Consider the following 16,808-nt stretch of genomic DNA (forward strand, 5'->3'; position numbering starts at 1 on the left):
AGATTCGTAAAAGGGAAAGGTAGATTGCAAAGAGGACTAGGCCATTTCAATTTGGAGTTGGGAAGAAAGGCAAGCGGAAGAGAAATCATGCAGAAAGGTCACTTGGCCTTGAGACGGTAAGGGTCACCCAGCGCAACAGCACAGAAAGACCAGAGGTGGGAAATGAAAACCACCGGCTCTCTCATGATACAAAGAAAGGACTTTAACAGGGTGGCATCTTTTGATGTAAAGAATATTTTAAAGAAGAGCCTGCTTTTATTTAAGACAGGCGCACACACTTCATTTTTGACCCCCAAGGCGGTTTGTTTGTTTGTTTTGCAGGAGATTTAACTGAGTCCCTGTGCAAGGACTTCTGCTTCTGCAATGGGGCTTTCCCACCTCTCCTGCCCCTGGGTGCCCTACAAAGTTGGCTCAGGGTGTGTATGTGTGTCTGGAGACCCCTCAAATCATTGGATTGGGGAGGAGAAGGGGGAATCGTTCCATCTGGCAAGCCGAAATGCTTGTGCTGACAGTCAGCGGCGCACAATATTGAATTCCTCCCATAGGGTGGCATCCAATTAAAAACTTCTGTTTTCACAAGGATTTCCATTTGCGCGACAGAAGTCCCCCTCCCTCTCCTTTCCCCGTGCCATGTCCAGATCTGCTCCGGAGAGCTGGAAGGACTCCCAGAACAGATTTTTTTTGGGGGGTGGGGGGGGGAGGAGTGGGCACATGGGGAGAGGAGAAAGTTGCACTGCACAGCCAGAAGTCCTTGCACTAACGGAGCTACTTCATTTGATGCATTTATTTATTTATTTATTTTGTAACAATGTTTGTAACCTGCCAACTCATATGGGGGGAGGGGAATCATGGCGGTGTACAATAAAGTCAGTTAAACTTCTTGAAATGTCATAAGGTGTTTGCCCATTAATTCAACAGGGCATTCTCTGATAATTGCGTGAAGAGACAGAGTCCCCCAGATCCCGGGCGCCACCCACCCCCCGTCATGTGGAATAACGACTCAAGACAACGTGCTATGGGATTAAATTGGCCACAACTTTATTATATTTCAGATGTGGGTAGACCTTGGCTTAGGCATTGGGCGTTATCCCTCCCCAGTCCCCAGCCGGGGACATAGGGAACATCAGGGTTATCCAGTGTGTGGGGGGTATGGGCCGGCTCTGGAGAACATATGTTCTAGCAGAGATAGCCGCCCCCGTTATGCCGCCGTCACAGGGGAGAGCAATGACGACCTCTAGGCGTAAGGTGAAAGCCTCTCCTCAAAAACCCCTTTAACGGGGAACCCTGGTATTGCAGCAACAAAGAGGAAGGGGACGTGCGTCACTGCTGCACACCCCCCCATTCAGGGAAGATAGACTAAAGGATTCCACACGACGGAGTGAGCTCCTGTTGCTCTGTCAAAACTAGTAGTTTGAAAGCATGCCAGTGCAAGTAGCTAAATAGGTACCACTGCGGTGGGAAGGTAAACGGTGTTTCCGTGCACTTTGGTTTCTGTCATGGTGTTCCATCGTGCCAGAAGCGGTTTAGTCTTGTTGGCCACATGACCCAGAAAGCTGTCTGTAGACAAACGCCGGCTCCCTCAGCCTGAAAGTGAGATAAACGCTACAACCCCATAGTCACCTTTGACTAGACTTAACTGTCCAGGAGTCCTTTACCTTTTACCTTTTTAAATGCTTAATGCCCTTCACTTTGTCAATGCATCCTTCTTATTCTCAGACAAATCAGTTGGCATTTCCCCTTTGCTTTCTAATTTTTCTCCCCAACTACAGGACATGGATACTTTATACCTAAAGTAGCCACGTCCAAAGTCCGTTTTGGGGGCCTAATCTGGCCTGCTAGTTCAACCCTAAAAATAGTTCAACAACTCTTTGAGGTAAAACCATAAAAAATCTCACAAATTCAATCCTAAAAAAAAAAGGTTAACAAATTTGGTCGGCCCTCATGACCTTTCACTTCATCAAATCTGGCCCTCTTTGACACCACTGACCTAAAGCATTTACCTTAGTGCTTTCCAGTAGTGAACAGCACTGTGGGGCTGTGTCTTTTAATTGACCTCCTGACCAGGGAGTCACTTCTGTTTACCAGGAGGAAGATGGGAAGAGCTATGCAGCAGAGAGGTTGGTGCGGTGCCACCACACTGGTGGCGTCAACATGGCAGTGTTTGCACTGCACTGACCTTCCTGGTGCCTTCCCCATAGTGCTCTCCTTCCCAATAAGCAGCAACAACTCAGTTGTCAGGAGATCAGACAAGTGCTTCCAATCTATCCTGCTGTCCGCGGCTGGTACTGTGTACCCCAACCATCTCCCCCATGGCTCACAGAGATAATACTCAGTCCTGCTAATTAAGATCCTTTAACCTTCTGCATGCAAAGCATGAAGCTATGGTCCCTGTAATTGCACCCTTTTGCATTTATTATTCTTGTCTTTTATTCTAATTTTAAAGTCTTGGTATGTTTTGTAAGCTGCTCCCACCCCACCCCAAATTTTGTGTTTTGGGTGTTTGTAGTAAGCCACTTTGGACACTGTGGGAAAGTGGCATGTAAATTGATTAAGCTAATCATGAACATTAATTGCCTCCACACTAATAATGTCTCCCTTTGCCCCTAATAATGCTCTTCAAATGGAAGTGATTTCCTGTGGGAAAGAAATACAGCCGTGTGTGTACATTTGCCCTCACTCTCGCCCCTCATATTTATTTATTTATGTTTTCATTTAAAAAAAAATACTTTGTGGTTTTCTTTCGATATTTCCCAATTAAGTTGCCTAAGGTAGGGGGAGAATGGCAAGATCCTCTCAGTATATTTTTTCTATAATTCTTTACAAGGTCCTCTGTGACTTTGGTTAATTGTCACATTGCATAGCCCTTTTATTTTTGTTCTTTAAAAAAGCGAAAGAGAACCTCATTTACCTTAGGTATAGGAATTTTAATGTCGGAAGCGAGATGGTTTATTCATTCAAAAAATATTTTATGGGAACTTGTTCCAAGCTGAAGGAACTCATGTAAAAACTCGCTCCCTGGGGAACCACTTTCTTGCAGTCTCACATCTGAAACAAAGGAGGAATTTTCTTTGGGTAAACTCAAAGCAGAAAGCTCAGGGTCACAAACTAGGATTTCCCTCGCCTGCAGGACAGCTTGTATACCGAAAGGCCCTCCATTTCCAGCAGATGTATGGAGACTCTGTTATATAACCCACACATTTGTTGTCCTGTCAGGCCAGGATGTGGAGTCAACCTCAGTGAAATTAAGGACAGCGAAAGGTCCTCCTCAGATCACAAGACTTTAATGAATTCAGAATGGATATTAAAGACAGCTCTGGAAGGTGGTCTAGTCACTCATTATTCTCCTGTGGGAAGGCTTTAGCGGTTAAACCAGATTAGCTAAATGCTGTCATTTCATAAGTCACTTGTGATTAAGAGCAACCAGTCTGGTTTTGTGCTCTCCTTCTTCAAAGAGAAGCACATGAAGCAGGAATGAAGGGGTGGGCGAGTATTTATTTACTAGATTTACACTCCTCTGCCAATGTGCTCAAATCAAGTTTACAAAAATAATGCCTTACAACAACATGGCTGATGTTAAAGTAAAAAAAAAAAAAGGAATAATGAGGGAAGGAGGCAAATTTATGCAGGGTTACATGGAGCAAATCCCAGGAAGCCCAGTGAGACTTATTTCTGAGAAATAGGCGCAGGATCAGGCAGTCAAGTTCCAGTTCTTAGGTTGCATACACATTATAGGCTTAAAGCACACCCAAAGCATATTTAGCACTGTGGTCTAAACCACTGAGCCTCTTGGGCTTCCCAATCAGGTCAGCGGTTCGAATCCCCACAGTGGAGTGAGCTCCCGTTGCTCTGTCCCAGCTCCTGCCAAACCTAGTAGTTGGAAAGCACGCCAGTGCAAGTAGATAAATAGGTACTGCTGTGGCGGGAAGGTAAATGGCATTTCCATGTGCTCTGGTTTCTGTCACAGTGTTCCGTTCACTAGATGCAGTTCAGTCATGCTGCCCACATGACCCAGAAAGCTGTCTGTGGACAAACGCTGACTCCATCAGCTTGAAAGCGAGATGAGTGCCTCAACTCCATAGTCACCTTTGACTGGACTTAATCGTCCAGAGGTCCTCAACTCCATAGTCACCTTTGACTGGACTTAATCATCCAGGAGTCCTTGAACATTTTTTTTTTACCTTCCTTCAAGAGTGTGGTGCTTGGCCCCAGCTAGGGCAGTGGAGGGGGCCCTTATCGTCACACCTGTCCATCTCTGATACAGCCAGGTGGTATGGCCATAGATAGGAGGCAGGGATCTTATCTAAGCTCAAGGGCCATATTCCTTCATGGGCAGCTTTCCAGGGACTTCCAATGGCCTGGCTCAACAGAGGGCAGCTTAAAGTTCTCCAAACTGTGGTACAGCTTCAGTTTTTCATTCAGTGGGTCCCTGGTAGCTCCAGTTGCAGAGGATCTCCGGTGGGACTTCTACCTGAGACCTGGCTGCCAGTTGCAGTAGACCAGGGTCAGTGATGATGAAGTCAAACAACAACTGGAGGGTATCAGGTTCCCCAACCCCAGAGTTGAAAATGTTGAGCTATGCAGACCAACGTTCTGACTCATGTTTATATGTTGTTATTTTACGTGTTCTCTTAACACCTTGTGTTTGATGGCCAGTTAAGTAGGAAATGTACTGCTAAATTAGGATTTGAACCAAGTCTGTGTCTAATCCACTTACCAGTTTTTAGCTTCTCTACCTTAATCATTTTACCCCTGAGGCTCCTGGTCTGCTGGCTGTCACCACCAACTGCCTTTGTTCTTTCCATTTCAATAACACTTCTAACCCCAAAATATGTGGAGGAGTAGAAAAATGTCCCTGCGGGTTTCCTATGGCTGTCACCCCTCTTCATCAGACAAATGAAAAGATGTTTCAGCTTTTATTGCATGTTTTTTTCTTGATGTCTGCAATTGAAAAATTATTGAGACAGGGCACAGATGTTCGGAAGGTTGGCATTTTATTCACATGAGTGTTAGAGTGGCACAGTCTGACTCACACATCTAAGACGCTACCTCACTGGGATCCTGATCCTGATCTCATTGTATTCGACAGGCCAAGAATTGATGAGTCAGAAATTAGGAACAAAGAACCTTTGAAGAAACATGGTTCCAAGAATTCCTGGCAGTCTCAACCCTAGTTGTAAAGATTACAGAGAAGACCATCTAGACAATGTTACAATGATATTTGTGGGGAGGGGGGAAAGACTGGAGAAGAAAAAATCTGGGATGTAGGGAGGAGGGCAGAAAACCCTCTGAAAGATATTGGAAAATGTGGAAAATACAGCTGATGATGCTCAAATCCATATGGATCTGAAAAAATAAACACTGACTTTTCAACAAAAATCCACTCTGCCCCAACCTCACCTTTTCTTTAAACTGCAATTGCTGATAGACCAGCCTTAGGGTAAGGCTGAGTTCACGCAATCAGTTCTAATGACAGCAAGCACTTGAGGGGCTTCTCCCAGCTTGCCTGCCACTATGAGGTTACTGTCACAACTGATAGGAGAGGTGATCCTTGACAGCTAATCTGTACTTCCTTAAACCATCTTATAGCTATTCTTCTGCTTTACTTCCACTTCTCTTGCAAGGGTGTGAACTGATATGGGTTGATATTTGGATGCTAAGGGGCCTTACTATGCATTGATCTGGTATTGCACTACCTCCAGGAATGGTGGGAAAAGGAAGAAGCACAGCTTAGGGCCTCTGCTCAGCTGGAATCTTTCAACATGGTCACCCAGTGAGACCCTGGATAGTTGACTTGCACCATGCCAGGGCTCAACTCTGGGGGATTCCCATGGAAGGAGTTTGGGCACGTCCCAATCATGACAGAGTGTCATTCCAACAGCAAGGGCTGAGTGGAATGAGGAACTGGATCCTTGCCCTACTGCCATGACAACCCAACTTTCTGCTCTAGTTAATATAGTTTTGGCTTGGTTTTACCCAACACCTGTGTCTTGTCTCAGTTATTTCACCGCTCTTGCAGGGCCTCAGATTGTGCCTGCCTGGGCAACCTGGCTATCTCTCTGGAAATTGTAATATTTAGTTTATTTACAAATACACAGGTTGAACATAGCTGGAGATGCAGACAAACTATCCAATGCATTGCTTTTGAATCAAATTTCCAGGGAGGCAGCCAGCATCTTGAGGTACCAAACTCTGTATATGCTATGAAGAAGATCAGATGAGAAGAGTCTTAATCAGTCACTAGCCATAGCAATAAAATAAAATAAGATATACTGATGATAGAGGTAAAAACTTAACTATACAAAATACAGTGGTACCTCGGGTTAAGTACTTAATCCGTTCTGGAGGTCCGTTCTTAACGGGAAACTGTTCTTAACCTGAAGCACCACTTTAGCTAATGGGGCCTCCTGCTGCCGCCGCGCTGCCGGAGCCTGATTTCTGTTCTCATCCTGAAGCAAAGTTCTTAACCTGAAGCACTATCCAGCCGAATTGGATAAGCAATAAGAAAAGAAGGGTTAAAAATTTAAACGAAATTAAGGGGAAGGATTTGCTGAATTAATATAATGGAAACTGGAATACAGAGAGGGGAGGTATGGGGAAGTCGGGAAAGTAAGGTATAAGAAAAAAAGGGAATGAAATTATACCTGTTCTTTTTTGTTTTGTTTTTCTTTTGTCTGTGTTTTATTATTGTTTTACTTTGCTTTTATATAACTATTGAAAAACTTAATAAAATTCTTTAAAAAAAAAACACCTGAAGCACTATTTCTGGGTTAGCGGAGTCTGCAACCTGAAATGTATGTAACCTAAAGCGTATGTAACCTGAGGTACCACTGTACATTTGGGAGGTTTACATCAATAATCAAATAATAGATCTTATTCTAATTGCCCCCGCTAAAAACCTTGCAGTTTTTGCTGTCACCTGATCATCTTGATCTGCTAGAAGAAAGGCCACTGTAGCAATGGCTGAGTGACCCGGCATGGACAATAGTAGAGGGGTAATAACCTCACTCCTCAAATCTTTATAAAGAATGCAAGCCAGAAGCAGATGAGCCACTGACACAATACCGCCATCTCCACATGGACATAACCATTTTTCCTGCAGAAATCGACCCTCAAGTACAGCCGAAGGCCATATATTCAATCCTGCGAGAGTGAAAGCGCATCTGTATTTTGGAATTGTTAAATTTTGCAAATAGGGTGCCAAAGTGTTGAAATGACTCGGTGGGAAATAATCATACCATGGACAAAATTTCCTTATTCTGCCCAAATTATTCTGTTGCTGTGCGAAGAAGTATTTCTTTTTGTCTAGCCTAAATTTTCTGCCATTCAACTTTGTTGGATGACCCCAGTCTCCTATTAAAAAAACCCAACAACTTTGATTATCAGTGTTTGAAAATAATCTCCAAACAAGATGGCAAAGCCAGTCCCATGCTCCTGCTGATGCATTTGCACTGCACTGACATCCCTGATGCCTTACCCCTACCTCTCTTCATCTTGGTATGCAGCAGCGACTCAACCAGAGAGAGGTCAGCTAAGTGACACAGCCTCTCTGTACCATCTGCTACTGGCAGCATCCCAGAATGGCAGCTTGCTGAGTCTGGCACATGTGAGCACACTTTGAGGAGCAAACCGGCAAGCTACAGGTGAACAGAAGAACAGCAGGCAACGTTGGCATGGCATCTTAAATGCATGTGCCCCCTGCCAAGGGATGGATTAGGAAAGGGAGACCAGATGGCAAGAGGCAAGTGGTTGAAGCTACAGCAGTGTGCATGAGCCTGTATTGCAGCCTAGCTAGCCAGCCTGCAGTTGACTGCAAATTCTGGACCAGGTAAGATAGGGTTCCCATGCATCCAGATTCTCCCAGACATAACCGACATTCAGCCCTCGCAAACAGTGTCACTGAAATGACTGGGGAAATCCAGGCATATGGCAGCCCATGTCAGTAGTGTAGATTTTGACAAATTTCAAATTTCATGAAAGATAGCTCAAGAACTCAAAAGCTTGACAACTTTGCAAACATAACAAAACCAAAAATCCTCAACAACTTTTGTTTCTGGATTTTCCCTTTTTGAAATATGGCAACCCTAAGGTAAGTTCTTCAGGGGGAAATAATATTCATTTCTCAATATATATGAGCATTACAAGCTGAACAAATTCATATCCTAAAACAGATGATTCTGAGAATCAGTGACAGTGCTGCATCTAGTTAGGATTTGCTTCAGAGTAGGAAAATAATAAGAAGAGTCTCCTGAATCATGCCAGTGGCCCAATACTTCAAAAGTATTGTAAGATCTCAAGCCCACCCTTCAAGAACTCATTGAATTCTTTACAAATTTCAGGAAGATTGTTCCAAATTCCTCTTGAAGAAAATGGGGGGGGGGGGGACCCTGGTAGCATGTGGCTTGCCAGTTTTGTTTTGTTTTTCTTTTCGCTGACACCAGAAAAGGGAGTTCCACTTTCCTGAGAAAGGAAGGTGGAATGACTCATACGGCACTGAGGAAAGCAAGACCCACACTGGATAAAAGACAAAGAAAATAATTCCTAGCATGAGCAATGCTGGCTGTGCCAAAGAAAGGATTTAACAGAAATGGAAATCCCCTACCTGACGGTAGAAGGTAAAAGGACAAGTGCAGCAAGTTTGCTCCTTCCAGTGTTTTAAAAGACAAACCAGGTGCATTTGGACATTTGACAACTGAGCTAATCCTATCATTTGTGCCAACCTTGGCATTTCCGATCCAGGAATCATTAATTATGTGGGTTAAACAGTAATATCATTTTCACATATTGGACTTGGTAGGCTTAGAGAATTCGTACATGAGCTAAAGGTGTGATCAAGGCAGGCACCTGCATGACGCTTACTCTGGAGGAATCCCACTGAAAGGACTTCCCACGTTATATCACCAAAGCAGGGGCTAAAATTAATAGGCAAATCCTCCTGAAGGATGAGATGAGAATAGGTTGGGACTTGTATTACCAGGCAGTCAGTTGAAGTTTGCTGAAGTTGCACCAGAAATGGTTGCTTGGTGCAACATAGAAATCTTCACAATGGAACCGGAAGGAAAGAGATCAGGCATGGGCAAACTCGGCCCTCCAGATGTTTTGGAACTACAACTCCCATCACCCTTGACCACTGGTCCTGTTAGCTAGAGATGATGGGAGTTGTAGTCCCAAAGCATCTGGAGGGCCAAGTTTGCCCATGCCTGAAAGAGATCATAGCAAGAGCACCACATGAACAGGATCCGAGCCACTAAGAATTCTGACAAGCAATGGCACCGGGATTTTCTGAGTTTCCTGGTTTTGAATTCGTCTGGCTTGTCATTTCCTACGGAATGGCTTGTCTAGCCTGAAATGCTAAACAAGATCCTGAACTGCCTCAGTCAGCATTCAAAAGGCCAGGTGCCCAAAGCCAGCAGAATAGAAAGGCTCATGGGCAGAAGCACTTTAGCATTAACCCCAAAAGCTTGATGAAATTGCATGCCAAGGCCCTGGGCCCCGCAGTTCCCATAGATAATAAACACATGGAGACGAATATGTAGGTTTATGGGATAAATTAGGCCACAACTTTATTGGTTACAGATGTGTTTGGCTTAGGCATGGGGTGAAAACCAGGCTATATTCCAACTCCTGCCTGTCTTCAGGGAGTCTAACTAAGGGTAAACCACCAATAGGGGGAGCCCTATGACATATGTCAAGTTGGAGCACCCTGTGGGGTCCCCGTTGGGGTCATGGCATGGCCCTAGCCCACATCCAGGCTTTGGACAAGATCCACAACCCCAGATCGCTTTAACAGGAAAGTCTTATTGAGGAGGGGCAAGCAGCAGCTACAACCTCCTCTCCCTTAAACAAAAGCTTAGCCAATGCCTGATGCCCTGGCCATGCTGATTGGACAGCTGGGCGCATGACGTGGCCAGGAGTAAGCATGATGAGGGCAGCATCCCTCAGTGCCAGACAGATCACTGAGAGGTCCTGGATGCATGGCTGCAATGCCACCCACCAGGGAAGGTGAGCAGACCTCTCATTGACTGCTGCAAAATTGTATGAATTTCTTCAATGCAATTTATAACATCCTGCTGCATCACATCAACTTGTATTCCTTGTCACTTCAGCCATGCATGTGGAGCCAAAGAAAATACCATTCCCTATCTGCAGTGCACAGAGACGCAACACCGTCAGAATGCAGCCAGTAACATTGACAAGCCAGGAACGAGAACTTTCAGGGGAAACATAGGCTTTCCCCCAAATGCTCTCCAAGAAAGCTTGCAAGAACAGAGCTGCTTTCAAGATGAGGGGAACTCTCCCACTCATTTCTGCTATGCAAAGCCAAACATGCAAAACTGACCTGTTTTTATTTGCATTGAAAGTGATAGGGTAAGTTCGCACAGCAAAAACATATAGACACCTTATACATCTGAGTCGGGTTATTGATTGATTATGGTGTGCTCTGCCCAGAAGTAGCTCTTTCCAGGATTTCAGGACCTTTTACTGGTTCCACCTACCCGAGATCCTTTTAACTGGTGACATCTAGAATTGGACGGTAAAGGGAAAGGGAAAGGGACCCTTGAGCATTAGGTCCAGTCGTGGCCGACTCTGGGGTTGCGGCGCTCATCTTGCTTTATTGGCCGAGGGAGCCGGCGTACAGCTTCCGGGTCATGTGGCCAGCATGACTAAGCCGCTTCTGGCGAACCAGAGCAGTGCACGGAAACGGCATTTACCTTCCCGCCAGAGCAGTAACTATTTATCTACTTGCACTTTGACGTGCTTTTGAACTGCTAGGTTGGCAGGAGCGGGGACCGAGCAACAGCAGCTAACCCCGTGGTGGGGATTCGAACCGCTGACCTTTAGATCGGCAAGTCCGAGGCTCTGTGGTTTAACCCACAGCGCCACCCGCGTCCCTATATCCTATATATGTGTCCCTATATAGAATTGGACACAGGGTCTTAAAAACTACAGTGGTACCTCAGGTTACAAACACCTTGGGTTACGAACACTTCAGGTTACAGACTCTGATAACCCAGAAGCAGTACCTCAGGTTAAGAACTTTACCTCAGGATGAGAACAGAAATTGCACGGCAGCTATGCAAAGGACCAGGACTGTACTTCATAAAGCATAGGACCTCTATCCATGAAATCACCTTTGAACACAAATCTCAAATGAAAATCAGGGCAGTTGTGAGTCTAAGGCTGCAGATCCAGGGAATTCAATGGGACTAACTTCATAATCCTATGCAGGTTAACTCAAAAGGTAAGGCTAAATGAGTTCAGTGAGAGTTACTCTAAAGTAAACATATTGCAGCCTCACTTCTCAGTAAACAAGGATAAGATTGTCCCACAGTCCTAAGCACAGCTGCTTAGAAACTCAAATGAAAATCTTTGTGATGTAACTCCAAATGAATAAATTTGAAACACAAATTTAGGTTTTGGGCTATATATCCTTTCTCTAAACCCTCTGTTTGTTCCACTGTTTAACTCCATAAGCTGCAACTGAACATTTATGGCTATAACAGTGGAATTCCATACAATTCTACTCAAAAGGAAGGCCCATTGAGCAATAGAGCTTACTGTGGGATAAACAGAGGATTGCAGCGTAGATATTGTTTCTTCTCTGGAAGCTTCTGTTCAGCACTCATACAGCATTAAGACTCCAATCCTATACTTAACCTGGGATTATTTTTATGGTCCGAGATAAGGATTAGTGCCTTTGATTTTATCAGACATATTTCCAGGTTTTTTTAAAAAAATGATCTGGATCACTGGGGGTTCAAGAAGCACTTCAGAGGTACCCCTTTCACTCAAGCTGCCTCATACAGATCGCATTTCAACTCTGACAAGCTCTAAGTCCTCCCAAGGCAGCCCACTTTAGTTTAGAATTAATCCTCATCCAATGCACACCCCTAGTTTTTAAATGGAACAGTCTTAATCTTCTGTTTCATCCATATCAGTTTACATAGTGTCTTTGTGCCTTTTAGTGGTTTGCTATTTTATTTGACAACTTTTGAGCTCTTACAGTTTTATGAGTTTGTATTTTTTCCTTGTATTTTTATATGTTGTTCTGTTGTTCCCCGCCCTGGGAATTTAACATAATTTGGAAAGCAGGCTATAAATGCTCTAAATACAGGAGTATTGGCCATGGATGTAGTGACTGGTATTTCTCCACTACTTACATCTCTCACTTCTGAACAGGGAATTTGTGGGGTGGGGAGCGGACGACTAATTGACAGCAGACACAAGTTTTCATCATATCTGAATGGTGTCAGATGTGAACAGGATATGTAGAACATTCAGGCCTGTCTCATGCATCTAATCAAAATGACAGACATGCCATTTATCCCTTCCATTTCTGTGTTTTTGAGATGCAAAGAAGGAAACAGAACTAGCTCTGATAAAACCTTCCATCTATTCCTACCATGAGCAATGACTTCATATGAGCTCTCTCTCTCTGTCTACAGCCTGATGCCCTCCAGATGTTGCCAGACTACTGCTCCCATCATCCTTGACTGTTGGACATGCTGGCTGGGGCTGATGGGAGTTGGAGTCTTACAACATCTGCAAGTCACTAGGCTGAGGAATGTTGCTCTATATGATGTTAACTGCATAAAATTGCCCCTCTTGGTTACACCCCATTCCTCCAAAACATAGAGGTCAGATGGGAAACACCTTTTTAAAACTCTTATAGGCAGAGGTTGACTAATAAAAGGATCTTAACATATCAGAGATCTTCTTACTTTCCAGGCAGACGTACAGATAAATGATCTGTGTTTATTCACTGCCATAATTCACATGGAACATCTACTGAATCGAAAGGTGATGTTAGGGTCCAAACCCCTAGTCAATCTGAGTGTTGTGTGATTAAAAACTGCAGCTTTGGACTGCAGCCAAGTTTTTACAGGTCAGATAACATAGGGGAATATTTCAGTCTGCGCCACTTCCTGTACTCCCCATGAAGCATGTTGAGTCAAAACATAATGAATGCTGGTTACATTCCTCTCAAAACAATAGTCCCTATTTACCAAACAGAATTCAACATATAGATGCTAGATATATATATATATATTTTGAGGGTAAGTTTCTTGACAGTTAATTCCATCCCCTCTCCCTATATGCTCTACATCAGACACACAATATAGGGCATACATAGAAAGGGAATACAGTGGTGCCTCAGGTTAAGTACTTAATTCGTTCCGGAGGTCCGTTCTTAACCTGAAACTGTTCCTAACCTGAAGCACCACTTTTGCTAATGGGGCCTCCTGCTGCTGCCACGCCCCCAGAGCACAGTTTCTGTTCTCATCCTGAAGCAAAGTTCTTAACCCGAGGTAGTATTTCTGGGTTAGCGGAGTCTGTAACCTGAAGCGTATGTAACACGAGGTACCAATGTACTGTATATAACGTTTGGAGAAGTCGTGCCATATTTAAAATATATGCAGAGAACATGTTACTTATTTTTGTTTTACTTAACTAATCCCCAGATCTGATGACTGGAGGGCATTTGAAAGACATGGAGGTGCCTTACCGCTGGTACAGAAGAGCTGCTTCCATGAAGCGGCACATCTGCAACATAAGACCCTGCTACCTCCGTATCTCCCCAGGCATAGCGCTACTACTGCTGGCTCTTTGGAGGCAATAATCACCATTATTCCCCCAAAATGAGGCATTATTATTAATAATAATTGAATTTGTATACCGCCCTATACCCGGAGGCCTCAGGGCGGTTCACAGAAAAGATCAACATAAAAACCACAATATATATAATCAAAATAAAAACAACAACCCAATAACACTCCCCCCCCCCAAAAAAAGAGCCACATTTTTAAAAAGGTATAGGATGTCAGTCAGATCAACCAAAGGCCTGGTTAAAAAGGAACGTATTTGCCTGGCGCCTAAAAGTGTGTAATGAAGGCGCCAGGCGAACTTCCCTGGGGAAAGCATTCCACAGACGGGGAGCTACCACAAAGAAGGCCTGTTCTCATGTTGCCACCCTCTGGACCTCTCGAGGAGGAGGCACATGAAGGAGGACCTCAGAAGGTGATCTCAAGGTCCAGGGAGGTTCATATGGAAAGAGGCAGTTCTTGAGGTATTGCAGTCCTCAGCCGTTTGGTAGCCAGCGCAGTCGCTCAAGTGAGCAACCTGGCCACTGAATTCTGCACTAGCTGAAATTTCCGAACCGTCTTCAGAGAGCCATTGCAGAGGTTGTCCTGGATCTACTGAATCCAAGACCCACTCATTTTTAGAGGGATCCCAGAGGGTTCCTATCTACAGCCTGGAGATAGAATATAATATAGCTTCTCTCTCCATCCCACTACAAGTAATGAAGGGGTATTTTTAAAAGTAAATGTCCACGCGGTAAAGAAAAAAGTCGACACAAAAGCAAGCCCCTACCCATCCCAGCCAGAACACACACCCCATAGTTAGGACTGCACTCTTCATACTTCAGCCTTAACGCAGCAGTGAGTGTCTGGGCACACATTTAAACTTTAGTTAGTGGGTGGGGGGGGAATCTCTCTGCAAAGACCAACCAGTTTTCAAAATGTGGTAGATAATCTTTGGCGTTACACAGAACTCTTCCTTAAAATGATGTCCATCAAAAAAAGAAGAAGCATTGGTAGAGGCAGTGCTATTTTTCTAGAAAAAGAGGTGCCAGAAGTCACCATGAACAGCTCCCTTGTTCTCTTAGAATGGCAATGGCACCTGCCTGAAGGTGCCAGAACTGAGTTCCAGTGAGTTCTGGATGAAAGCAAAGCCCTGGGTAGAAGATGTTTCTGCGTGAGGAGACAGTGCTAAGGCCTTGTCTTTTTCTATGTTAAAATGTTCTGGAGTCAGCTGCTGATTTAATTCTAGAACCATACATGCATTTCTAAAGAGAGCTCTTCTATGGCTTATCTCAGCATGTCTCTGGCTAACCTCAAGTCTTAATTACTAAGGCTCATAAATGTTGCATCACAATATCTATTCAGTCTGGAAGGGCTTCCTCTTTTATTATGTTGACCAAAATCAGCCATAGACATGGGGCAGACAGACGGTTCATCCAGATGACTTATTTATTGAGCATTCATCCTCATTTGCTCGTGTAAATAGTCTATGGTTGCATTATGCATTTGTTCTGATTTGTTTGTGGGGCAGCTATATGACAACAAACATTCATCATGATTTGCTTGTCGGGTGTTTTCACATCTTAATGTTAGTCATTTGTTCATGCCACACTTTTCAATGCTTTCGTTTTCCTAACTGCAAGAAGTCTGCTTGCTTTTTTTAAAGTGGAGTTGTTGTACCAGAATGACACAATTAATCTACTTGAATTGTGATATGCACTTGAATCCCTCCCGCAAAATACTATTAGTCTGGAGGTGCCTGTAGAGGTTTGGGATGGAGGATGTTGTTGTCTGAGCAGACAGTGAAAAGCCATAAGGGATGGCTTGCTATGCAATTCCCTCCTATACATGCGGACAATGTATAGGCACAGCCTGTAGATTTTAAAACTTGTTTTCACAATGATAAAAAGCTATAAGGGACTCTAAATGCTGAATCTAATATTTAAATTTGCAGTGATACCATGAGACTTATAAGCCTTAGGAAGAGGAGCCACACCAACTGGAAGATTTGTCAAAGGATGACAAAATGTGAACTTTCTCTTTGGAACCACAAAGGTGCTGTTCTTTTAGGTACTCAAACAAGGTCCCAATGAATTTAAAATTGCTGGGAATCTAAATGCAGGTTCGTCAGTGAAAGCAGATGAATGAAGAATGGGTCATACAGACCCACACTGTTGAGAATTGTGTGGGCAGTTTGTAGGGTGCCTGGGGAATATTAAGGGGGAGGAGCAATTAAGTAATTACCCTCATTCTGTCATTCCGTCTGTAAGCAGAAATACGAGAGGAATTTGGGTCCTGATTCAGCACTGAACCACAGTAGGTTTGTTCCCCTAGCCACATGTAGACCCAATGACTTAGCCAGATTATTCACCTGTTTGAAGGCTGTTGCAAGCTTCATCATGTTCCTAAAGCAAAACCACAGACATTCTTGCTTGGCTGCTAAAGTAGGTCTGTGGTTTTGACCTAAGTAGTAGTAGTACTTTCCATAGAGGGATCAAATGATGGCATCTCAGTGGGGACCAATTAATACCGCAAAATATTAGCTTTCCTTTCAGGACCACACGTAGGAGTAGAGTTTACATAGGTATCCCACATCTTAGATCACCATGTAGGGAGTCTCTTTAAAAAAATAATGCAGGATTTGCAAAGCTGTGCAATCTTATAAAATTGATACCCTTCATGATTTTCTTAGCAACACATTCATGCCAGGCAACAACAGCTAGCAAAAGCTAGCTCTTCAAGATTAATTTTCTTTGTTATAACCAGTCGGAATCAGTGTGGGGAATTTTATGACACTCCGTAGACAGTTCTGGGGGAACAGTTCTGAGGGAATGTAAATGTACAGACACTAATTTTGCCACCATAAACATAAATACACAATTCAAATACATATCATAAAAAGAGGAGAAGTAAATAGCTGATTGACGTAAAAGTGGAAAATATTGATTTGAATGGTTATAGTAAAATATGCAGGAAACTATGATATGTAATATGAACCATGGAAGGAGAAGAAGGAAAGTCATTGGATTTGTAAAATGATTAATTTGATATGTAGAATTTCAGGGGAAACATCAAAATTCATTTCATATTTATTTGTTAGACTCTGATTGCCCATCTTCTTTTCTTCTTCTGGGACATAAAAAATGGATTAGATGAAAGTTTTATGTGCTGAGTTGGTCAGGAAAATCTGCCTTTCTTGTGGATATCTATAATTAAAATGCTCTGGAT

The 16,808-nt window shown here is 43.6% G+C and overlaps 1 protein-coding gene across 1 annotated transcript in view; it reads left to right on the top strand.

Annotated features, from left to right (window-relative positions):
• Positions 1-16,808, top strand: part of LOC310840668 (uncharacterized protein) — a 20,089-nt gene continuing 3,281 nt past the window's right edge. Inside the window, exons 1-2 of the mRNA XM_083730959.1 lie at positions 1-116; positions 13,461-13,568. Of these exons, the coding sequence (XP_083587085.1) occupies positions 88-116; positions 13,461-13,568 (137 nt within the window). The 5' untranslated portion in view covers positions 1-87. The remainder of the gene's footprint in view (positions 117-13,460; positions 13,569-16,808) is intronic.

The sequence above is a fragment of the Podarcis gaigeae genome (assembly GCF_964106915.1).
Source record: "Podarcis gaigeae genome assembly, chromosome: 3".
Classification (NCBI taxonomy): domain Eukaryota; kingdom Metazoa; phylum Chordata; class Lepidosauria; order Squamata; family Lacertidae; genus Podarcis; species Podarcis gaigeae.